This window comes from Micrasema longulum, unplaced genomic scaffold (assembly GCF_059751315.1).
Source record: "Micrasema longulum isolate JH-2025_06_02 unplaced genomic scaffold, ASM5975131v1 h1tg003620l, whole genome shotgun sequence".
NCBI classification, from domain to species: Eukaryota; Metazoa; Arthropoda; class Insecta; order Trichoptera; family Brachycentridae; genus Micrasema; species Micrasema longulum.
In genome coordinates, this window is record NW_028280658.1 from 1 (window position 1) to 26,520 (window position 26,520).

The window sequence follows — 26,520 nt, forward strand, 5'->3', positions numbered from 1 at the left end:
TGCAGCTACAGTGCGCATGGACAGTTACAAATCTAGCCCTTATTTACAATTTATTTACTTTTTATTTGACAATGAGGTTAAGAGTTTAAGTGATATTTTAAAAAGTAAAAAAAAAACTAATTTATTAAAATAGTAGTCAGCTACTGAGCGCATGGACGGTTGGAATTCTACACCCCATTTACTGAATTTAGATATTTGACAGTTGATAACATTTACCTATTGAAACAAGATAACTAATCGTCTTGCAGCTACAAAGCGCATGGACGAGTGAAATTCTAGCAACTGAAAGTTATCAATAAATTTACAAAATAAACATTGAGCATAATAGTGAATTTCTTCTAATACCTCATATACTCGCATAATAATAGTGACCTTTCTGAAATTAAAACAATTTATTTTCAATACTTAAAGCATTAACTTTGTGGTCCAACATTTTACTAAATGTTATTAAATATTTGTATACAATCACTTACCGACTTTTCTATGTCTACCGGTTTTGGTTTTTTCAGGACACCAATTATACCAACATGCAAAACCCACTATACACCTACGCCATATTTGTTGCACAAAAATATAAAACCATCACGACATGCATTTTAATAAGCTCCTTCTTCCACCCCCTATCCTTTTTTCCAACTATTTCTCAAACAACAAAAAATATTTTCATAATCTAATCAGTCCATGTTTGTCCTAATCGGTGCATGTGCTTATTAAAATACATGTCGTGTTGATTTTATATTTTTTTGCAACAACTATGATGAAGGGGTATAGTGGGTTTTGCATGTTGGTTTAATTAGTGTCCCGAGGAAGAGACAGGTACGTCTCGAAACCGGTAGATATAGAAAAGTCGGTAAGTGGTTACATACAAAAGATTTAAAACATTTAGCAATTTATTTTCTTTATCTTGGTTGGTCACGTCTGGGGTTTTAAATGCCTGTCAGGCTGTCGGCACATGTGTCAAAATATGTATCAGCTGATCCCTACAATTAAGTTGACCCGACTTACATATGGACAAAGAAAATATACAGTAATATAACATGCGAGAGTGTAGTATGATTTTCTGATTCTTATTTTATTTCATTTTATAGTTTTTTGTTACTGAGAAATTAAGCTAAAGACGGTTACATAGTACAAAACTTAGAAATAAATATTTATAGATTTATTTATTACCTATTATATACGATACCTACCAGGGGCGAACCGCGTATAGCAGCGATTATGCGCAGCTTACCATTATATTTTACTCACCATAATAATGTTTTACTGTAACTTTATTTGCAGAAAAACAAATAAATAATAACCATTTATTTTAAATCATTTCCATCGTTCGTATTTGTATCCTTATGTAAATATTAATTGCGGTGAGCCAAGAAACTAGCCGATTATTTCAGCTTATTTTGTCATACAAATAAGTACACTATATTTTGAAAGTCTTAACCCCGATGCGGGTTTTTTCTCCGAGATTAAACTTGCAGATTAAACAAATTATTTGAAGATTCTTGATTTGAAAAACAGTATTTCAAACATTATTTCTTAGGGGCTATTTTTCTTTGAGATGGTACTTTTGACATAATACCGTAATTACTTTCATGCGTTATATTGCAGGACATATGGCGCTCGACGCGGCCGTTTTTAGCACTATTAATTTCTAGAATAATTCGGCCAGTTGACATTTTGATTGAATATCTAATATCAACTGAATTCATAGTGTTATTTTTTATTTATTTTTAATGAGCTATGTATTAAAGTAATTAATAATATATCTATATTATATAATGTATCGTGAAGTTACGTCGTTTAAGATGATTTCGTGGATGAGAATTGTTTTATCACACAGAAAAATATAAATTTATGGTATTTATTACTTACATTATATTTTGTACCTTCTATGTAGGTACAAATATATGATATTTTTTCATAGCTTACCCGTAAATAAAATGACCATTCGCCACTGATACCTACTGACAAAATTAATTTAAAAATTCAAACAAACAAACCATCACGCCGTTCCCCGTAAGGGTAGGCTCTCCCAGCAGAGGTGCGAGGCTGTGAAAGTGAAGTGATGTTTCGGAAAAAACTTAAAACCCACTTGTTCTCTAAATCATTTGAATAAATCCGTAGCATGTGACAACAAAATAAATTATTTTAATTAAATTACAAATTTAAAAGAATCACTATGTAAAGCGCCCTTGAGGTATTTTGTTACGAAAATGGCGCTGTATAAGTTATCCATAATAATAATAATAAAGTAGACAGAGACGATAGAACAATATGAATCCTATAAAACGAAGACTAAATTGGAAAAACCTATACATCTATATATGCATATTGTTACAACAAATAAATAGAAATCAATAATTTATAAATTAAAAATTAAATATCCGGTATTTTGAAGAAGATCGCATCAATTGTAAATAAAATGTTTAAATCATCTTTAGTGCTTCTTTGAAATTATTGAAGTTACCCCACATAATGTGTAGATAAAGGAACGTTGGTATATAAAGAGAACATAATAATATTATAGATTAAACACGTGTCGTGGGTGGCGATTACAAACGCTATCTCCACAGGTGTGGACCAGGCGGTCTAATGAACTTTTCTAATATCTCTATTAATTTCGATATTACGTAGCCGGCTCTGCCAACATGTTGATACGTGTTTTCAGGAAGATATGGCCATCGATAAAAAATTGAAACGGTAATATTTATCGCACCTTGCGGCGCATGCGCATTATGTCATCTCAAACGTCAAATAATCTAACGCATGTGCTGTAACTAACTCGAGTTTTCACATCTTAACCGGTAGATGGTGCTTTCACTGCCGTCTTTAACTGTCAAACTTTACTCCGCCTTCTCTGTCAAATTAAAATGTACGTATTTCTCTTTCGTGTTTAAAATATGTTAATGATATTATTTTAGTATGAAGAAGTGACCGAAGATGCATAATATTTTTTCAAACGGATCCAGGTACATCAAATTCATTGAAGAAACAATAATCATTAGCCATAAATAGTAGTTTGATTATATAATTGTTGGATTATTAATAAATATTATTTGCAGTACACAAAAGTTACATTGATACTCTAAGGTTATCTCTTTTCTTGACTTTGCTTCCGAGAAGCTGATAATGATTCGTCTTCATGTATGTTATAACTTTATAAAATGTTATTCGATATTATGCTTATTTTTTGTACAAAGCATAAACACACCTATGTTTTATCAATCTGCGTCCGAGCCAATGAAAAATATCATTCTTTTTACTAAATAGTTAACACAGACCATTTGTTCTTCCTGAATGCAGAATCAATGGGAAAGTTCAGTGCTACGAGAAATTAAATACAAAAAATGTTTTCTTACACGTGGTACAAATGAGAGCATTTAATAGTACTGCAAAGTTTCTCAAAAATGCATGAAAAAATAAATGAAAATGAACTATATTTTTTATTTTATTTGAAACACTAACTTTGTGGTTAATCGTTATAATAAAATAAATAAAACAACTTTGTTTTTAACCACTATTTTTTTCCCCAACCGGTTTCAAAGCAAACAAGCTTCTTCGTCAAGGTTTACGTAACTAATGAATTCTTTCCTATTTTATTTTTATCATGTTTACTAAATTATTCATATTCTTATTATGAATCCTTTTTTTATTTCTAAGATTTCTAAGTTGTCTATTATTATTTTTTTTCAACATGCAGTACTTTTAATCCAGTGTCTTGATTGAAGTTATGATTATTTTCTATCAGATGATTTGCGAATTCATTTATTTTAGTCCACTACTGTCTAGCTTCGAAAATAATAATACTAAATTACCACTATTTTAGGGAAAAAAACTTGATTCATTGGCTCCACGTGTAGTATTAAGCAAACATGATAAAAATAAAATAGGAAAGAATTTTTTAGTTACGTAAACCTTGACGAAGAAACTTCATTGCTTTGAAACCGATCGGGGAAAAAAATGTGGTTAAAAACAAAGTTGTTTTATTTATTCTATTAAAAATTAACGACTATGAATGGCGTAACGAGTTCTTGTGAATCAACCAATGGAGTGTTGTGATAGTTTTTCGGTTTATGGAAAGCTAATCCACCAATCAGAAGAACTCACCGTAGAGAACTTGTGGCGTCGCGTCGCAGGCGGAATAATTTCAAAATTTCATAACCTTTATCGTGCCCTATGGATTTTTAAGATCCTCTTAAAAATCCAACCCAAATCTCGCCAGATCTTTACACAATAATTAGGCAACTAAAAGAAACAGACGTTTTGTAATAAATACTAGCCTTTTACACAATAAGCACGGCAAAAAATAAGCTATTCATATTTTTGAATCATCCTGTAAAACCACTTTAAAAAACAAATATTTCACATCGACCCTGCCAGAAATCTGACCCAAAAATAAGTGTTTATTAATAAACACTTTATTTATTTATTTCTTTTTCTTTTCAGAGTGTTTGTAACACAACGATATGCGACTGCAAGGGCCTGAAGGGGAAACCCGGGAACAAGGGGATCCATGGTATGCCCGGGCCACAGGGTCCGTACGGAGACACGGGGCCCAGCGGACCCGACGGGTACGAGGGAGAGAAGGGCGCCCTCGGGGAGGACGGCGGCTGGGGTGAGAAGGGATATAGAGTAAGTCATACAACCTTATCTGACTTATTTATCAATTATTAGATATTCACATATGAATGTACTTATTTCACAATATTCACATGATATTCAATATTAATATTCGGGCTGCTAGTTCTGAGTCATAACGCACTTCACCTACGACGACAGAAAGTTCTGCTCAGAGAATACGACAAAATCTGCAAAAAACCCTGGATTCCAACTCAATAAGGATATACCTAATGCAAGAATTAGCAGAGTACCATCCAGGAAGCCTTCCGCCAATAGTAGGCAGCCGAGCATGGATGAGTTTCAGCTTAACAACGCGTGCCCAAGATAGCGGAAGTTGAGTGTGGAGCCTTACCTACGCTACATGCCCTATTTCAATGAGAAAATTTTGGGCCCTAACCTTCCGAGGAGAACATGACGTAGCCTTGACAGGGTCAGGTGCGGCACCGTGAGATGTGCGGACATGGATGCACAAATGGGGGAGGGTATCTCTCAGTGGTGCAGAAAGGCAAACCATCAAGCATATCGTCAAGGATTGCTCGGCAAGACGCTGCCCTGGTGATCCAGCGGACTTCTTGACTGCGGTTTCTGAATCGATCGAATTCGACTAGCCTGGATATATACCTCTTAATATTTTTTTTCACAGCTTTCAAAGACAACAGCTGGAGGCGCGATGCAGAAGCTTGGGTGAAGATCTATGCGACATCCCATCGGTGATAGGTAATAAAGAACTCACACGAGAGGTAGTATTATACATGATCAATACAGTGCAGGCTATTGGTAAAATAAACCAAAGTAGGGAAGAAAATGCCGAACACTCCTCTAGTGGAACGGAAGGCCTGTTGACTACTGCCAACAGGCCGGCTTCTCCTGAAGAGTTTTGAGTGGTTTCCTCTCCACATAAGCAAATGCTGAGAAGTTCCTGATTGGCCCACATTAGTATATCCCTCCTGATCCCAACAGTTTAGATAAATTTATAGAAATTTAATTGCAGAAAAATCCACTTTTGAAATATAAACCTTGTATATTATAAGCAAGGTAAATAATAAAGCAACTCCTATATAAAAAAAATATTTGAAAAAATATTTTTTTCATTTGTTTTCTCATTTTCATGTTCTTACCTCCTAAAAATTGTTTCCTGCTGTACGCTAAATAATTCATGTGTGAATAATCCAATTGTAAACATCATGGTTACCAAAATGTATCACATTTCGCAAAGGTTTGCTGTCGTCCTAATGAAACTTAGCCGAAACCAACTGAGGGTTATCAATAAAGCCCTTAGGTACAAGGCACTACATATTAAATAAAAAAAATTCTAGAATGAACATTACTGAAACTTCCGGGTGTAGGTTCTGCAGTGTGGTTGATGATACACCATATACGATTACGTGAATTTGATTCTTTATAATCCTTATTTCACAAGTGAAGCCGCATTTTCAGGTTCAGGGGACCATTGGTAATACTGAGGATGTAAGAGCGCTCGCCCCTTACCAAATAGCCCAATACTTTGAGAACCTAAGCTTGGAGGAGGAGATTTAGCAATAGATATGAAAGTACTCGCCGTCCACTCAGTAGCCCGCTCTAAAGACCTAGGCTTGGAAGGCGAGAATTAACTAACGAAAACTCGTCACAATAGCACTGACCCCCATCTGAGGATAAGAATATACCAGATTACAAAGCAAAATGTGTTTAGTTTTCGTACGTACAAACTTTTGTAATCCACGCCATACATTTTTGACTGTAGAATTAGAATTGGAATATTCACGCGTAGATATTCTGTGTAAATTCAGTACAAATAAACTAATAAAATCTGTTTCTGTCGCATTCAGTCCATCTATACCTACTTTACGAGTCTAAAATGACATAGTGGTTTCGCCGGCGATTTGAAATGGTCATTACGTTAGTTATGATGGCGGAAGTTCTAAAACTACTGCGAACAGCTAGGAAACCGAACTCATTTTGCGACAATTCACAAATAAAAACTAGTGGTGCTAAGAATTCACTAACCAAATTATTCGGTTAATGTAATAATCGATTACTCTGAATTGAGTTAATATAAGAAGAGAAAAAATCACCAGAACTAAAATTGTGAACGACTGCAATAATCTGAAATCACCGAGCGAATAATTTTATGAAAATCTGGGGAAAATATTTTATTCAGACGCCAAAAACCAGCAAAAATATGATGCAAAATAAATCACCAACAAAATAATGTTGTCAATAAATACTTATTTATGCACCCTTTATGCGTATAAGGTGGGTATATTGCTATAAGGCAATTTTATCCTACCTACGGGTAACCAATATTTCGGAATCGGTTAAAAAATAACATGAGTGCCTATTATGGAATATTAGATTATTTACAACTTGATTTAACGCATAACGAATGAAAATGAGAACTATAAATTACATGGTTATGATTCGTTCAACCGATTTCATAAGATTTTGAGTATAGTGATCTGAACTTAGCTGAATATTTTTTTTTTTTTTTTTTGTGTTGGTACGTACAAAACCTATTATTTTACATTAAAAATCTTAAAAGAACTGATAATACAACTTTAATAACTCTTACGTCAACTCCTAATAAGGTTTCGTGCATCATTTTTTGCCATAGACATAGACTGTACTTTCTATTTTTATTTAGCATAATATAATTTAAATCTTGTTATCAAAAAAAAAATTGTACTTACTCAGGTGTTCCCTTAAGGATTCAACCTGGGCCCATTGCTGTTCTCTATTTTATTCAATGATATTAAAAAGTTGTAGTCAGTTTGCGTTTTTTTATTATTCGCAGATGACTTGAAATTATTTTTTAGGGTTAAAACTTTGGATGATTTTCGTACTCTCCGGGCGGATATAATAAAAATATCTGAATGGGGAAGACGAAATAAATTATTGTTCAATTTTTCAAAATGCTCAGTTATTTCTTTAATCAGGGCCCACAAAACGCTTTTTTCCGCTATAGAATGAATGACCAGAATTTTATGCGGACTTCGAAGGTTTAAAATCTAGGCATCACTCTTGTGAGTTCCCTGATATTTCATGATCAGATCAAAACAGTTTGTAGTAGTTTGTTGAAGATGTTAGGATTTGTCTTGCGTACTACCAGAGTTTTTGGTAGTACACGAGTACTGAGAATTCTTTATAACTCGTTGGTGCGAAGTAGACTCGAGAGTGGCTCGATGATTTGTGGACTGTATGAGTTGAAGTACTCTCTTATGGTGAAGAGGGTTCAGAAGAAATTTCTTCGGTTTCTTTCGGAATGTGTATTTAATACGCACTTCTTTCGATTTTTCGATTGTTGAGCGGTATTATTGATAACCCTGAAATTATGCGGAGCATTAGCTTTTATGTTCCAGATAATTACCTTAGACAGCGTCAGAATAGACTGTTTCACATTCCAATATGCAGGACTAGCCTGCCAATAGGTATGCCTGTTGGAAGGGCTATTTCTATGTTGAACAATATTACTTTGGACATTGACATTTTTCAAGTCCCTGAGGGAGTTTTTCGTTACAAGATTCTCTTATTTTTTTGACATATTATTCTCTGGATGTTATGTATACTTATGTGTTATTTCAATATATACTTAATTTTACCTTATTATTTTAATTATTTCTATATCTATGAATTAAGATATTCCATTTTGTAATGTACATATATATGAATAAATCAAATTGAAATTGAAATCGGCTCTGAACGATAATTTTCAACTCAGATTTGAAATAGGTGGACTCTGGTGATGCTATAATAACAAATTATAAACAATGCTGGCGTGCTGAGACCTGAGACTCAAAAGTCATCAAAACTAATCCCACAAGCAGTGGAAAATTAATTTACAAAATTAACGCAAGCGACCTTCTTTCGATGTGGTTTTTTTCCTATTGGGTGTTGACATTAATTAATGTATCCATTTTTTTCCAAATTAAAAAATGAGCACCTAAATTTAAACAAAATGGTATGGTAAAACAAAATGGTATGGTTTTGTTTGATTTAAAGTCTTTAAAATGGAATGTTAACTAGACGAAAGTGAGTATTTTAAACTCCTCTTTCTATTCACGTTTAATCGAGGGAATAAAGCTGTCATTGACTATTTTTTTATAAAATAATGAAGGAGAATTCACTATTGTAATTTGTAAAAAAAACGGACGCAACCTATGGTAACACCCAATAGTCAAGTACTTCTTCAGAAGGTTGAGAAGTTATGATTGGCCCTAAGTTTATGACCTCGACTGATCGCCGCTCGTGCTGTCATTTTAATTCAAATCTACAATAATTTATTTAAGTTGGGTAATTATTTTACTAACAGTATTTTTTAGGCCCATACGCAATGACATCTTTTGTAATATCACATATTTTCAGGGAGACTTGGGCCTACCTGGATTCCAAGGAGTTGCTGGTGTTCCTGTAAGTATTTACGCTGTCTTTTTTAATAATCTATTAATTTGTACGCCATGTGGTGCAGTACCGTAGTCCTGGGTTCAATTCCCGACAAGGTAGAAATGACATACGTATGAAAAGGTGTGTTCGCTTTATTCACAGTCATAGAATTAACGGAGTACCTATTTCTGAATTAAAAATACGTTATTATTATTTACAATGTTAAGGACGATTTGCGGGGGAAATTTACTCATAATAACAATATATTGTAGGAATATTGATTGTGTGGATTCAAAATGGGTTTATAAGTTATAGGGGTTATTTAATCAATAGTCCTTAAAATAAAGCTTGATTAGAATGACAGCTGTCAAATTAATTTCATTAGTGATGGAAATTACTGATCACTTATCAAATCTATTTAATTAGTTATTTCATGCAATCATGAAACTCTGTTTCCGAAAATTGATATAAAAACGCAAAAACAAGCCTATTATAGTGTGTTTAACACAATTATTCACAAAAAATTATTTATGCTTTTTTCATGAACAACATCAAATGAACTATTTTTTTATTCGATCAATTAACATTTATTAATTTGTCCATCTCTAACGTTTTTGCAAAATGATGTAACCTTGTAAGAACGTCGTTAATAATTAAGTTTATTATTTTTTTTAGTTTTAAAGCTGATTTTAAATATTAATATTGATTTATGTATCAAGCATTGTATTAAAAAAAATTAACACGCCAGAAACGAATGATTTTTCGAATAATTCGATTTCAATATAAATAACTCCTTTGACGTTACTACAAAGTTATGTCGTCACTTTTTCTGACAAATGTCATTCTAATTGAGCTATATTTTAAGGGCTATAGTGTTTTAGTAAATTCAGTTTGAAATACTTAACTGCGGTGTTATAATGGTGGCAATAAATGCAATATTGACAAATCACATTATCTTACAATTATTTTGTAATACTTAATAAATTATGTGCTTAGCACGGGTACACTAAGGTATTCGGTAGCTTTTCAAAATAAGAAGAATAGAAAATGTTGTCAAGTATTCAAAAAGTGTAATAACGAAATTACTTTGGCCGAATGAAACGATCATTTCTGCATACCTTCATAACACATCGTTTTAAACACTTTTTTTTTTCTTTTTTATTAATTTACTAAAAAAAATACCAATAGCAAGTTCAACTAAGCGTAAGCTGATTTCTTGTTTTACTAGTAATGACTTAGGATATAGAGATTTTGGTATTATTTATGTTTTCACTGAATATTTATTATTTACTGAGACTGAAAATGCACACACAATAATAAAACGGTAATTACTTTTTAATATTGTTATAAAATACAAATTTTAAGCGTTGTGTTGTTTTGTTTTTTTTTTTTTTTGTAAGTCAAAAGTGATGGTATTTGAAAGGGATAGTGAGGTTACTGACTGCATAATAAATGTAAACAACGAATGTCTCGAGCAAGTAGAAGAATTTGTGTATCTGGGAAGCATGTTTTCAAGAGATGGAAGAGTAGAAAAAGATGTTGAAAGAAGAGTGAATGCGGGCAACAAAATGAACGGAGCACTAAGCACAGTAATTTCAAATAAAAATATGTCAATCGAAGCTTAACTGGCAGTGCACAACGGAGTTTTAGTCCCAACACTTATGTATGGAAGTGAAACATGGAACTGGCAGAGGAAGGATGAAAGCCGAGTGAACGCGGTTGAAATGCGATCTCTTAGACGAATATGTGGGAAATCAATGTATGACTATTAGGCGAGAGTGTAAATCTGAGATGGTTTGGTCACGTAGAACGAATGGACGACGAGAGAATGGTAAAACAAGTATATATGGCAAAAATGAACGGCAACGTTAGACGAGGACGACCAAGGAAGACGTGGCATGATCAGATAAACCAAAATCTTAAGTCTGGTCATGTCAAAAGCAGACAGAACCGAAGGGCATGTATGACAAGATGTATGAATGTGGAAGAGGCTAGGATTGTATGCCAGGATAGACGTGTGTGACGGTCCATTCTCTCTGCCTACCCCTACGGGGAAATGGCGTGATGGTAGTAGTAGTAGTAGTTCAAATTTTACTGCCTTAGAACGGGGAAGCTATCCCTAGTTAGGCAGTTTAGATGAACCACCAGCAAAAAAAATATGTTTACTTTTACTACTTAATTAATTTGTTGTATAAATAATTCATTGTAAATTGCTGTAATAAATATGTAAAAAATAAATAAATGAAAAAAAAAACTGAACTGCATGATGACAATTCGTCAGTAGGTGCTTATAACTAAGATCTTATAAACATACATAAAAATATTATTATCTTTTAATTCTACAACATGCCAAAATCTTATTACTATGAATACGTAAACATGAAAATTATGTACAATATAGAAAATTCAAAGCAAAATGGTCCGAATAAAAAATTAAAATCAAATACAAAAAACTCAACATAGAAAACCACGGTGTTTTGAGTATGTCCAAATGTTTGCAAACAGGCTGGATTTCCTCCCTAGAGAGTTATTCAGATCTAAATTTGTAGCAACAGAGAGGAAAAACATTTTTGAGAAGGGAACATGGAAGCCTAGGAATTTACAGGGCTTATGACGTGCCATTCGCCGGTTTAAGTGGTCACTTTACGCACTGTGTCACATTCACGTTGAGAGAAAAGAGTTGAGGAAATGTGGATGTTTAAACACGGGCAAAATGGTGAATGTTACACAGTGTGTAAAGTGGCCACTTAAATAATAATAATAATAATGTTTGGATAATTTACATAGCGCTATTTTCGTGAAAATCAGCTCAAGGGTGCTGTACAATAAATAAATATCCTAGCACGTCTTGCAGCTACAGAGCGCATGGATGGTTGGGATTCTAGTTCTAGGATAATATATAACAATTATGATATATAGGAGCTAGATAACAGCACGTCTTGCAGCTACAGAGCGCATGGACAATAAGAAATCTAGCCCCTATTTACATTTTTATTTTTATTTTATTTTTAACAATGAAGTTTAGAGTTTAAGTGATATTTTAAAAAACGAAATAAAAATCAAATTTATAAAATTTGAAGTTAGATAGCAACAAGTCTTGCAGCTACTGAGCGAATGGACGGTTGAAATTCTAGACCCCATTTACTCAATTTAGATATTTGATAGTTGATGACATTTACATAATATGATAGCTAACATCACAAAAAGTCTGGCAGCTACAAAACGCATTGACGAATGGAATTTCAACAACATAAGAATGATTTTAAAAAAATAACAATAAAAAACCATCCAATGACAGGTCATAAGCCCGATAAATGCCCAGACTTCCATATTACCTTCTCTAATTTGTTTTTCCTCTCTGTTGCAACAAATTTAGATTAAAAATCATGTTCTAAAAGCCAGATCTTTGGCATACATCTCTCTCTTAAGCCTGACATAGTATTTATTTGATTTTGTCGATAATGCTTGTCTCAGCCTTACATAATTTTTTAATTGTATTTATTTACGAGGAAATCTAAAAACAAACTGACACGAGCGTTGACTTAGAGATTACACACGCGTTGACTTATGAATGCGATAACTTAAGCACGTTCATTATTGTTCATTGTGATCGCTTAAATGCTTAGCATGTTTTTGAGCACGTCGATAGTTATTTGTGATTGAGCTACTGGTATAATACGCAAAGTTATTTGTCAAAAAGAGGTGGTATTTAAATAAGTTGAGAAGACAACATGTGTTTAGGATCTTGTGATTTTGCGTAATTATTTATGGTTACATTGTGTCTTTGAATTGATACATCATTGTGTACGTAATTTAAATTTCCGATAGGGTATACCAGGACCAGAAGGCGTCCGCGGAATCCTCGGTCTAGATGGCTGTAATGGAACCGACGGGCAGTCAGGATCCATGGGGCTCCCGGGGTATCCCGGCCCGAGGGGGGCTCCGGGCAATATGGGGCCAGCCGGCTTGAGGGGCCTCGCCGGCGAAGGCGGCATCAACAGTGCGGGGGCGAAAGGAGACTACGGCGAACCAGCGAGGGACGGCAGCCCGGGCATCCCGGGCCTTAGAGGATACCAGGGGGCTTATGGGCCACCGGGTTATGTTGGTGATGGGGTAATTTTATTTCGTATTTATTATTTCATATCCGAGTAGATGATATATTATATTCAACGTAATGCTTGTCTCTCGACTCACGTTTCTGATCTTCAATGTACATTTTACTAAATAAAATATTTTTCAAGGCCACAAAAAAATTAATTGATTTACTTTGTGCCCCTTGTCTTACATATTTTTGTTTTGTGTAACTCTATTTTTTTTTCTTATTTCGTATATCTTGAGTTTAGACTAATTCGACTTTAAAATTCTTGTGCCTATTTTTATTAAAATGCCATTAATGTGGCGTATGTAAATAAATTAAATAAGGAGGCGAAATTCCTAAAAAAAAAAACGTTGCTAAATTGAAAAACCATGTTAGACAAGTTTAGTAGCGTAGCTTAGCCCATTTTTTAATTAAATTAATAACATATACTTAATGTTTTTTTTAATATTAAAAATTCTTTGAATTCATGACGGCACAAGAACCTAACAAAAAGAGCGAGTTATACTATTACTGTCATGATGATGTTTTTTTTAACAGGGCCCGCCAGGACAAGAAGGTGATACGGGTGCACGGGGCGCCTTAGGTGATAACACAACGGGACCGCAGGGAGAGAAGGGAGAAAGAGGACCTTTAGGAGATCAAGGACCTCCCGGGGAACTCACCCACCCGGAACCGAGTGGGGAGTACACCGTGGGACTTGCCAAAGGACTTAAGGGAGAAAAAGGATACCAGGGTGATACTGGATCTAAGGGGGTCAAAGGAATACTAGGCTCCATTGGTTTCTCAGTGAGTAAATTGTTATTTCCAAGATAAATTACTCGCACACATGTACAGTTTATAATGGATATATTTTTTGCGATTATTTTATAGGGTCGTGCAGGTATTCTCGGAATTCAGGGTGACAAAGGCTCTATTGGAGACCAAGGACACGAAGGCAAGATGGGAAAAGTTGGCCCTTCGGGACCTAGTGGGGATAAGGGCATGAAGGGTGCCCCGGGATTTTCTGGCGGTGATGGATTCGATGGCGAAAAAGGTGCCATAGGTGAAGACGGTCAACAAGGGTCCCATGGAAGGCAAGGTTCTCAAGGACCTCCGGGAAAATACGATCCATACCTAAACGACCCTGCACCAGTAGGAAACGCTGGATTCCAAGGGCCAACCGGTTTTAACGGTCCCAAAGGAGAACCCGGTATTAACGGAATACCTGGTTTAGTCGGAATGCTGGGTCCACCGGGTCCTCCGGGACCACCGGGAACCGCCGGCTACCCGGGCCCCAGAGGCTCTTCCATCAAAGGAGAAAGAGGCGTGGACGGCTCTCAGGGTCCACCCGGAATACAAGGACGAGAGGGTTCACCGGGAATCGTCGGCGTCCGAGGAGAAAAGGGTTTACCGGGACTTTACGTAATCGGACCAGATGGAGAAGATGGAAAACCTGGATTAGATGGAATCGTCGGACAACCGGGAGAGAGGGGAGATTCTGGATATGCGGGACCTAAGGGTCTTCCTGGAAAGGGATTCAATATTATGGGACCGCCGGGTGATGACGGCCCACGGGGTAAACCTGGGTTATCGGGAGATGGTGGATATCCGGGAACGCCCGGGCGTGATGGACTTAAAGGCACGAGAGGAGACAACTGTCCGATTTGTTACTCAGGTAAAAATAATTATATTCTACTTCAACTATCATCAGATCGTGGCATGACCCACCTTAAATTGAGGTTATACCTAACTAAAGTGCAAATGGCGGAATACCTCGAACCGCCTTCCAGCTCTGACCAGAGATAAGTCTCTCGACAGAGTAATCGGCTTCCTCTGGCTCCGGATGTCCTGCGTGTGGGCTGCCGGGCCGGGGACGCGCTTATCGCGACTCTTCTGTTGGTACATGCCGCGGCCAGATACTTGATAGTCAGCACGTTACTTCATCTATTACATTTTTGCAATCGTTACCCGCGGGATTAGTCATGACGAATTGCATGAACATAGAATTCTCTATTACTAATATAACTACATAATATATTAAAAATATTAGAGATCGACCCGACACGAAAATAATCGGTCTGCGTAATTTCAAATTAATATTTAAATTTGTTGCAACGGAGAGGGAAAACATTTTTGAGATGGGAATATGGGAGTCTAGGCATTTACAGGGCTTATGACGACCTGTCATTCAGAATCCAGCCAGTCTGCAAGCATTTGGACATACTCAAAACATTGTTGATTCAAATTAATAATTTAATGGCGTAAACTAAATGTCTATTCGTAATAAAATATTTCTTAAAATTTACTTTTCAACAAAATTTTAATATCACAAACGAAAAAGTACTATTTTAGACATTTACTTTTTTTATTTATTTTGATTTAGCTTTTTACGTTTAAACATATATTTAGGTATTTATATTGGTAGCTACTTCAACGGAATGAAGAACGTTTTTTAAGTAAAACTAAACCAAGAAGATTTGTTAATAACTTTATTTATAATTTTATCAAAATCATGAAGACAAAGTCATTTCAACACAGGATCTACGACCTGTCATTTGATGGAGTAAGTGATCCCTTTATGCATTGTGTAAAATTCACTATTCTGTAGACAGATTCTGTATTCGTTAGAACGAACATCAATATATCTTATTTTTTTCCTGCTGTTAACTTTTGTGAAGATTTTATTTTTTACGAGAGATATTTGAATTTGTTGCAACTATCTGAAATAACCCTGTGACATATTTATGAAGGGTACAGGACATAAATAATGGATGTAAATTTTTGTGTCAACTAATAATAGCATCTGCTGGCAGTTCACATGATCTACATTTCTGTTTAGTAAAATTTGACATAGAAGCTCTAAATATGAGTGTTATTATTGTTTAAGCACGTGCTGATCTTATATTGATGTCTCTAGGTCGCGATGGTCCGAAGGGGGAAACTGGGGACGCAGGGCGTGAGGGCCAATCCGGCTTGCCGGGATACCCCGGGGCACTGGGGAAGCGCGGAGTCAAGGGTATGCCCGGGAGGGAGGGCGTCAAAGGACGAGTCGGTAAAAAGGGAGAAAAGGGACCAGTTGGAGAACGGGGACTCGGAGGAAAGCCAGGACCGCAGGGGCGAATCATATATCCAGCAGAAAGCCTCATTCGTCCCGATAGAGGAATGGATGGAGACAAAGGTAATAATTTCACACTCAAAATTAGTCATACCTAAATAAAACAGTTCATGTAAAACTTAACAAAATAAGTCAATATTTTGTTGTACTCGTATGTTCTTGAATGGTGGTCAGTGGAACTTTAGATGTTTTTAGCGCTTTCTTGATATTTGATAATTCATTTTACTAATTTACAAGAAAAAAAAATAAGCAAAATTTATTAAAGGATAGAAGAAAAATTAAATTTTATTAACATATTTTTATATTTTGACTAGAGCTGCCGCAAGTGTTTTAAATGTCTGATTGAAATATCACGTTAAAGCATTTTTCACGTCACTCCCCCTTAACACGGTTACATGTTACCAGTAAATAAACCCTCAATTTTTTTCCATTTTTTTTAAAAAGAAATATTTGCGTTCTTATGATTTACCCAAATATTTCATTTTGAAGGCCATTTTTAACGAGTTTTAACTCACTATTAGAAAATGGGAATCAAGCTGGGGTAGAGTAGAATTCGATCCACGGACGTTTGATTTGTGAGTCCGAGACACTAGCCACAGGGCCACAACCCGATTCAGTTGATTATGCCCTAACATGGGATCCAGGTTTGCTCTGCAACCGGTAGTCGGCGTTAATTGAAATATAGAAATAATGTTGTTGTGAAATGATAAAACATTGTATAATGCCAGTACTCCAGTATGAGAGCGTGTCCCGGCACTTAACTAAAGCTCAAAACACCACTTCCGAGTTTTGAGAGTAAGAGCGTGAGGGGAATATTAGGCATAATATGGTTCTATTTCATAGCGATACGATCCCACTTGCTATTTTATGATGCTCACACTTACACACACCTGAACCCCTACTTCCACACAAATACACATAAACACATCCTTTTGTTGTACCACAATTTAATATGTATGATTTTTATTTAGAAACTTTGCTGGTCTGTCTTTAAACTGTATATTTTTCATGTTATTATATCATTGTCGACTGTTTGTTTCTGTAAAATAAATAACATTGAAGTTCGAGAACGGATGCAGCAGCATCCTATAATGAGCGTTTTGAAAATGTGGTGGTGGACCTGGCTTGGACACATGCTGCGGATGCCTCAGGAGAGCCTCAATCCGAACTGCCTCTTCTTCTCACGAACGGACTCTCGCCGTCCTGAAAGACCGTCGATGAAGATCTTTCGGCTTTATTCGGCGGAGCTTAGACATGCGGGAATAACGAGAGAGGAGGCGAGAGTTCTGGCTAGCGATAAGATCTCCAGGACTGGTATTTTAAAACGCTCTCGCAGCCGTAGAGCGCGTAAATACACGATATAAAAGCGTACTCTACAGCCCTAGGGCGTTTACAATAGCAACCCTAGAGGCGTTTGGTTATGTCCACATGCTCCACTTAGGAGCGTCCGTGGAAAAGAAGAAGTATGATAAATCTAATATTCAATGTAAAATAACAGAATTGTATTTTAAGTACTGATAATTCTTAAGGTTCTCCGGGACTGGAAGGCAATCGCGGTATCCCGGGAATCCCGGGAATAGCGGGATGGCCGGGGCGTATGGGCACCAAGGGACACGAGGGAGACCAAGGTCCATCTGGTGTTCCCGGCAGGAACGGGTTAGACGGACTCCCGGGCAGACCCGGGCTGAGAGGCTCCCAGGCTTATGTTCCCAAAGAGTTCCTCAGGGGAGATAGAGGCTATGCGGGATATAGGTGAGTTTGCATTTTTAAAATTTCAGAAAACTGCAGCTTCCTTTAGCTGTTTTCATATCCCTTTCGCACCCGAAAGTGCATATGGCACTACATTAGAATACCAAATGCAGCGCATCTCGATAATCTGAAACGTAAAGGTTAGATGATCAGTCTTACGCTTAGGGCTCCAGTCCAGGAACAGTGAAATATTGCAGTGATAAACCACCTGTTAAACAAATATTTTACGTGACGCTACTAGGAATCGAATCTGAGACCTCAAGCATGATAGGCGAATGAGCCCACCTCTACACCATGACGCATACTTATCCCAACTCTATATAGGACATGATCTGGCAGGTAGGAAACCCGTTTAGGGTGGTATTCTTAACGCAAAAGCGCGCGAAGAAAATGAATTTTTAGTGCGTATTTACATACTAAGTACACGTTAACAGAGCGATCTCTTTGCTTGCAATTCCTTTCAGAATACCAGCCCTGGTTCTCTCCTTATACTCGCATAATGGATCCTTGAACTCTTTGCAGTATTACGAATGCAAATACTTTCCCCGATACACTAAGTAGCGTGATGCCACGATAGTTATCACAGTTTAATGGATCACCCTTTTCATGCAATGCGGTAATCTCCCAGTTTACCCAGTCTCTCGAGCACCTCTCTTGTTCCCATACCTTAGTCATTAGGTGTAAAGGGCCAACAATGCCAATCATGCTGATTTTTTTAAAATTCCGGATGTATATGATCATCTTATGGTGCCGTTCCATTTTTCAAGTTTGACATTTTAAATTAATTTATACATACATATCATTGAGGCAAAATGACGCAAAAACCACTCACACAAAATTTTCTTCTTATAGGAATAGGCGTAATATAATATGTATTAGTACGTTGGGTTTGGCAAGCCAGAAAGATCCCTTACGACTACTCTTTTGAATACCGTTTGCTAAGTAATTTTATAGAATGCCCCTTTTACTTTCAGCATACCACCCAGGCTACAAACATATTATACTTACTATAATATAATAGATTTGGCTGTCGCTATCAATTTAAAAGCAGTTAAGAGTGTGTCAAAGGAGATTTTTTATTGCATGTACTCGTATGTCTAACATTACTTAATATATTATTAATGGATAATGATATTTTCAGAGGTGATGCGGGAGAGCCAGGAGACAGTGGAGCTATGGGAGAAGCCGGCGAACTTTATAATGAACCCTACATAGATATAAGGGGAGACAAAGGTTATAAAGGAATTCCTGGAGATCAAGGTAAACGTCTAAATGATAATATTTGGCTGATTTATATACCTAGCGCCATTTTCGTGAAAAATCACCTCAAGAGCGCTTTACAATTCTTCAACTACAACTCTGCTTTTAAAATTGAGGGTATGATAAAAGAAAGATGTGAGTTTCAGTCGAGATCTGAACCCTTTTTCGGTCACAATTTGGTTTCATAAAGTCGTTTGTTTTTCATATCTCACTCAAACTCAATGGAAAATTTCTCATACGATATGAATAAATTTATTAAAAAAATTACAGAATAAGGGCTCAGAACTAACTGGGACTGTCGACGATTCGCAAGTGTGAAGGCAATTGGTCCAGGCAAAGGAGCCGATCTCTGAACCTAGTGTTTGGGCAGCGTCGGAGTTCGACAAGTTTTCCTCTGCCTGAATCAAATTCTGACCCGAGAGAATTTATTTTTGACATGTATTTTCCCTAATACAGAGATCCAATCCAATCCGATATTGGAGCCATTCCATAGAAGGATTTAAATACTGTCCAGCAAAGCTATTATATTCTCTCTGGGCTTTTTAAAGATTAAATTGAAGTGCTTATACTTTTACGTGCAGGATAATTATTGAACCACTTACTCACGTGAGCCACTGTCAGCACCTTGATCCTGTATCATAATAGTAGTAAACATATTTGTTGGCAATGTAATTATTTTCTTGGAAAAAATGTAGTACAGTAGATCTACATTTATCCGAACTTCAGCCATCCGGATTGCCAAATAACCGGATCGTTATCAGGAAATAAAAAATAAAGGAGATGTTATAATAACAAATAAAAAAGGGCGCTGGCGGCCAGCGCGTTTCATCGTCAAGGCGATTAACTTTGCTGGACATGTTCTAGTAAATTTTTATGTGATAACGTGTGACACTCATTAATCCGGATGATTGGAGTTTTACTTTATTTGCATTCATGCAAATTACTCATTTCCTATTATAATTATTTTCAGGTCGTAAGTAAATGTAACTAACTAGTCCCAAATGAATGGAAATCAAGATGTCAAGTTAGAAATTAAAAATGCGTTCCTTTTTCAGGACCCAGAGGAAAGCCCGGAGTAAGCGGAGAAGTAGGAGATCAGGGATTCGTCGGGCTGATGGGGACGCGTGGAGCTCCTGGTCTGACTATTTCGGGGCCTAAAGGTCTAAAGGGCTACGGTGGTTTACCGGGGGACATCGGCCCTCGGGGCAGGCCGGGTTTGTCAGGAAAGCCGGGGAGCGACGGGATGCCCGCCCCTCCCGCGCTAAAGGGTCCCGCGGAGACTTGGGACTGTCGGTCCTGCGCGGGGAGACGGGGCTCCGCGGCCCGAGCGGAAGGAGCGGAGACGCGGGAGACGAGGGAGCAGAAGGAATCCCCGGTAGACCGGGCTATATGGGGGAAAAGGGATCGACTGGACTAAAGGGAGCTCCCGGACCAGAAGGATTAAGCGGATTGAGGGTAACTATTTTAATCAATTGTAAAAACAATAATTTGTTGTGTTTTTTTTAAAATCTTATGAGGATGTTCACAGTCCTTGGGGGAATTGGATATAAAAGAACGTCAAATTGTACCGCAGTTTCTCAAAAATGTATGAAAAAAATAATAAAAACTAACTACTTTAAATGATGTAAGAAGTTCTTCTAAATTAATAACTAAAATAAATCCTTATTTTTTTTACTTAGTTTGAAATTCCGTTAACAAATACATAAAAAAAAACACACAACTTTCTACTTGCATTTTCCAATACACGCCGTATTTTATCGAGGGGTGGTATTTAAAAAAAAAACATTTTTTGAATAAATTCTTTTTGAAATATAAATTTAAGCATGACACTATTTTTTAGGGAAGAAAAGGAATGCAAGGCGATATTATTCCTGGTCAGCCAGGAATGCCAGGAACACCGGGAAGACCAGGAAAACTTGGTCTTATTGGAGACCAGGGTCTACGAGGACCCGATGGACCTAAAGGAAGCTATGGTCTCAATGGATTAAAGGGCGAGACGGGGCGAAAAGGAATACGGGGACCAACTGGCGATTTGGGAATAGAAGGATACAGAGGCTTGAATGGAAGAATGGGCGTTCCCGGAACTCCCGGCGAAGCCGGAGATTTGGGAGACGATGGTGAAACAGGGCAACCTGGTTCACCTGGAAGAAAGGGTCAACCTGGCTCGTACGGACTTAAAGGCATTTTTGGAGATGTGGGTCTAACGGGAAGGGAAGGACTAAGTGGAAGATCGGGAATAAAGGGTTACACTGGATTACCTGGAATAGATGGACCACCTGGACCTAGAGGAGAAATCTCATTTAGTGGCCTTAAAGGAGATATTGGTGAAGAGGGACTTATAGGTCCTCCAGGATTTGATGGAGTTATGGGTGCTATTGGGTTGAAAGGAGAACAAGGACAGGCGGGATATGTAATTGACGGGATTATCGGAAACAAAGGAATGGTAGGAGATTCCGGATACGATGGTAAACCTGGTGATATAGGAGAAAAGGGTGATGAGGGAGATTTCGGCATTGAAGGAATTAGGGGATCTCGTGGTAATACCGGAGCCAAAGGCAGACAGGGAACGCCAGGTAGATCAGGACTTAGTGGATTCCCAGGAAAGAAAGGTGCTACAGGAGCATTTGGTCGTGTCGGAGAAAAGGGTGAATTGGGAATGGAAGGTGATCCTGGTCGAATAGGAATCCCAGGAATGCCTGGTGACCGAGGGCCGACTGGTCGTATCGGACTACAAGGAATGGAAGGAGAAAGAGGATTCATCGGTTTACCGGGAATAACATACAATGAAATAGGTATTAAAGGAGATAACGGAGAACAAGGAAAACAAGGCCTTAGGGGTAAGCAAGGTGACGCTGGTACTGTCGGATACGAAGGTCAAATTGGTGTTAAAGGACAATTCGGAGATATTGGTTTCCAAGGAATGCAGGGTGAAGTTGGCATAATGGGAGAAGTTGGGATGACAGGAGATATCGGTCCACCGGGTCCACCAGGAATGCCTGGGATAGGAGCTGAAAGAGGCGAACAAGGCAGAGCAGGATTCGACGGTTTGCCTGGAAGACATGGACGAGTAGGACAAAAGGAGCTCCTGGGGATTCCGGAAAAGATGGGCCAAAAGGTATCCAAGGAAATCCTGGGCTTACCTTCACAGGACCTAAAGGACAAAAAGGAAATGACGGAAGACCAGGAGCACGAGGACGGCCAGGAAATTACGGATTGCCAGGTCTTGAAGGAGAACAGGGCCTCCAAGGTTTTAAAGGGGAAATGGGGATGATTGGATTAAGTGGTGGTAGTGTCTCGGGCATTATCGGAGATGAAGGCCCCATAGGATATCCAGGACTGGATGGAAAAAAAGGCGAGCGCGGTGATACTGGTTACTCTGGACAAATAGGAATGACTGGAGAAGTGGGATTAAAGGGAATACAAGGAGATGAAGGGATGTCAGGACAATATGGCTTATCAGGAATAAAGGGAATGAGAGGAGATGTTGGAGACCCGATTAATGCAAATGATGTTTTACCAGGTATGCCAGGTGAAATGGGATATCCAGGTATACCTGGATTCGGTGGTAAAGTGGGTATGCCTGGACCTGTTGGATATGATGGTATCCCTGGTATGAGAGGCAAAGATGGCATGCCTGGCCTTCGTGGACTGCCAGGATTGGCCGGAAAAAGAGGCGAAGCCGGTTTACAAGGTATTCAGGGACTTCGAGGTAGGGCAGGTAGACGAGGGTCTCAAGGACCCCCAGGCTACCCAGCCCCTGTCCCTGGGGCCCCAAGTAGTAGAGGCTTCTTCTTTACAAGACACTCCCAGACTGAAATGACTCCAAGTTGTCCTAAAAATACAATTAAAATGTGGGAAGGATTTTCTTTCCTTCATATCATTGGAAATTCTAAATCCCACGGCCAAGACTTAGGTATGATAATTTTCACTAAAAAAATTTTTTTAATACTGTTCGGTGGACAATAGTGCTAATTCAAAATCTTCTTACTTTAGGTGCACCTGGAAGTTGTCTCAAAAAGTTTTCAACTATGCCTTACATGTTCTGCAACTTGAACGAAGTTTGTGATTTTGCACAAAGAAGCGATTACAGTTTTTGGTTGTCAACAATGGAGCCGATGCCTATGACAATGACTCCAATATCTGCAAGTGAAGTCGGGAGATATATCTCTAGGTAGATATTAATTTCTATTTACTTCTGTATTATTTATTTCAAGCAATCGTGCAAATATTAAAGCTATCTTTAACTTCCTAGGTGCTCAGTTTGTGAAGCCCCAACAAGAGTGATGGCTGTTCACAGTCAGAGCATGTCTATTCCTCAGTGTCCAGGTGGCTGGGAGGAACTATGGGTTGGATACAGTTTCTTAATGGTAAAGACACAATTAATTACTTTGTAGTGAACTGTTTTCGGTGCACGGATGATTGTATTGAATTGATTGATTTCCATTTCGCTGCAGTTGGAAACGGTTTAGTTTGGTGTGTTGGTGGGCCTAGTACTTGGTGTTGCCAGTGCCCATTACTTCTAGGCCAAAAGAAATAATGGATAAATAATTTAGTATCTAAAACATAAAATACACAAAACCATATCTATGTAGTCAGTTGAAATATTTATTAAAATTAAACTTAACTGCTCTGCCAAAAACAGTTAATCATCATTCATCTTTATATATTATTTGTTATTGTTAATACTATGCACAGAACTCTCCTCTGATTCGCTTGACGCGTAACTATAATGTATTTTTCAATAACATAGACATATTTAACTGCAGTAAACTCACTTTTAAAACCAAAATTAAAAAACTATTATATGAAAAAAATTATGTTTCTTTATAAAAAAAATATATTTTTACATTATAAATATAAGTTGTTTCTATTCACTCATATCGAACACACACTCACCCTGTCCATAAACCTACCCTCACACCCATATACAATCACACACATATTCACATACCTACCAAAACCACACTCCACTTTTTTACACACGCATCCTCACACAAAAAAAAAACTCACACATGCACTTCTATGAATTATATCTAACTGAACTGGATTTTTATAATTGTATTTATGTGGAAAACTGATTTGGCTTTATTTTATGTTTTTTTATAATGTTGTGTATATTTTTTTGTATTGCTGTTGTTTTTCTGAATAAACAAAAATTAAATTAAATTAAAATTTAAATGCAAAAGTTTAGACATGCTTAAAATATTAATTGTCTGTAGACCATACAGGTTTCCAATTTTTTCATGAAGTGCAATAACAGTTTTCAATAAGCTTTTTTACATAATTCTTTTTTATATTTTTCCCCTAATGCAAATAGATTTTTTTTTTTACATTTTACAAAAAAATTAGTATATTTGAATATTAGTGGAGCCCCAAATAGGCAAACGGATGTCTATTATAGGGGCTTCATTTAATAAAGTTGTATCTGTGTATCAAACCAATGAACTCCCAAAACGGTGAGTTAAAAAAAAAAAAGTATTATTACTGTAAACAATCTAAACAAATTAGAGCCCTATGGTTGGACACGCTGGGGAGGGTAAACACATTTTCCATTTCATTTTCGAAGCTACTCCTACCATGTGTCAACCAAATAAGGATTGACAGTCCCTAATTTATTCATCCAATAATCCAGCATTCTATAACAGAACTTTGATATGTAATGGAAAATCGGGTCATGGAAGTTTGAGGAAGTGGTGCTGTCACATCACCTTATTACTTTAATTTTTTAGCACACTGATGCCGGAGCACAGGGTGCTGGGCAATCCCTCGTGTCTCCTGGATCGTGTCTTGAAGAATTCAGAGCACGACCGTTTATTGAATGTAATGGAATGGGCAGATGCAATTACTTCATGAACATCCTTTCCTATTGGCTGGCCACAGTTGAAGATCATATGATGTTTAGAAAACCGATACAGCAAACACTTAAGGCAGATTTGACATCAAGAGTTAGCAGGTAAGATGATTTTTTTATTAATATCCCTACAGAGATGAGGTAGAATTTTTTCAAATTCAGGATTATGGATATTCGAGCGTTTACAGGGCTTATGACCTGTCATTGGCTGGGTTAAGTGGCCACTTTACGTTTTACAACATTCCCCATTCCGCTTATTAGCGAATATCGACACAAGTAACATTTTTTTGATTTTTGTATATATGTTATTAAATGAGAAACCATTCACAAGCGTGTTGGAGCGCCATCTATGTATTGATATTGAAGTTAATATGTATGTACAAAATACACGTACCTAAAATAATATTAGGTAAGATGATCTTTGATCAATAAATAGATTTTCATTTTTTTTTAATAGTATAATTTTATAATAAGACTTTGATTATGTACTGTGACCTACAATTTGAAGTCAGTTTTTATATTAGATCTCTTTAAGACCCGTCTTTAACAAGACGGTCGACCTCGAATGGACATAATTTAATAATTCAGTAGTTTAAACAAATTTAATATATCACAAAACTAACTATCCTTTAAATTTACATATTTTCCTATTAATCATTTAGAAAATTTTTGACCGTTAACATTTACTTTGTCACCTCGCTATTTATTCCAAATTAAATTAAATACACATGTGCTATATTTTGTTTCAGATGTTCCGTATGCATAAGGAGAAGACCGCAAGAGCGGCCACCGCCGCCTTCGCCCCCAACGTTTGTTCTACAAGAAGCAGGAGAATTTAGAAGAGTCTCTCCAGTCCCAAGTCCCACCCCTACATTCTATAACCGAGGAAGGAATGGAAGAAGACGATTAAGGCCATACAGGCCGAAGCCAACGAGACCTAATCAGGGATAAAAATAACAAATATTCTAGATTAAAATTTTAGCTGTGAGCTCGCAAAAACTCGTTCAATTGTTATTTGAGTAACTCCAAAAACAACTTTTTTGAACTCAAATCATACTGCGAGCACCCATCCATCTATTTTTTAAATTCAATATAACCGAGTGTATTAGTAAAAATTTCTTTATTCTACTAAAGAAAACTCACCCGGTTAGTTATTTATAAATATTGCTAGTATGTGACATCATATCAAAGATACCAAATAAAACATTTAACACTTTACTAGCTCGGTGTTACTTAGGTACATTTTAACTCAAATTAATTTGACTTTGTTGCATTTATTAAATTTATCGTCGGTTCCTTTCAGAGGAGACAACAATTTACTGTCAGAGATATAAATAAAAATAACTCTTCCGTAGAATTCTGTTTCTGTAAGTGCAAGTGTTTATAAAATCAAAATCAATTTGATGCCACTCTACTCGGATCATAAAAGCCGGCATTATAATGAAATAATCGAGTCATTAGTTAATATTTTCT

At 36.9% G+C, this 26,520-nt stretch overlaps 1 protein-coding gene across 1 annotated transcript; it reads left to right on the forward strand.

Moving 5' to 3' along the window:
- Nucleotides 1-4,443: 4,443 nt before the first annotated feature.
- Nucleotides 4,444-26,251, forward strand: LOC148270653 (uncharacterized; the record flags this gene model as incomplete). Its single annotated transcript, XM_088242313.1, is given in 16 exon segments — nucleotides 4,444-4,629; nucleotides 8,977-9,021; nucleotides 12,823-13,107; nucleotides 13,631-13,879; nucleotides 13,964-14,747; nucleotides 15,990-16,250; nucleotides 17,717-17,939; nucleotides 19,078-19,196; nucleotides 20,252-20,394; nucleotides 20,397-20,651; nucleotides 21,037-22,267; nucleotides 22,270-23,109; nucleotides 23,190-23,367; nucleotides 23,449-23,563; nucleotides 24,926-25,149; nucleotides 25,797-26,251. Coding segments are annotated over 16 exon segments (5,340 nt in total), but the record flags the coding sequence as incomplete, so codon positions are not given.
- Between the last annotated feature and the right edge of the window lie 269 nt (nucleotides 26,252-26,520).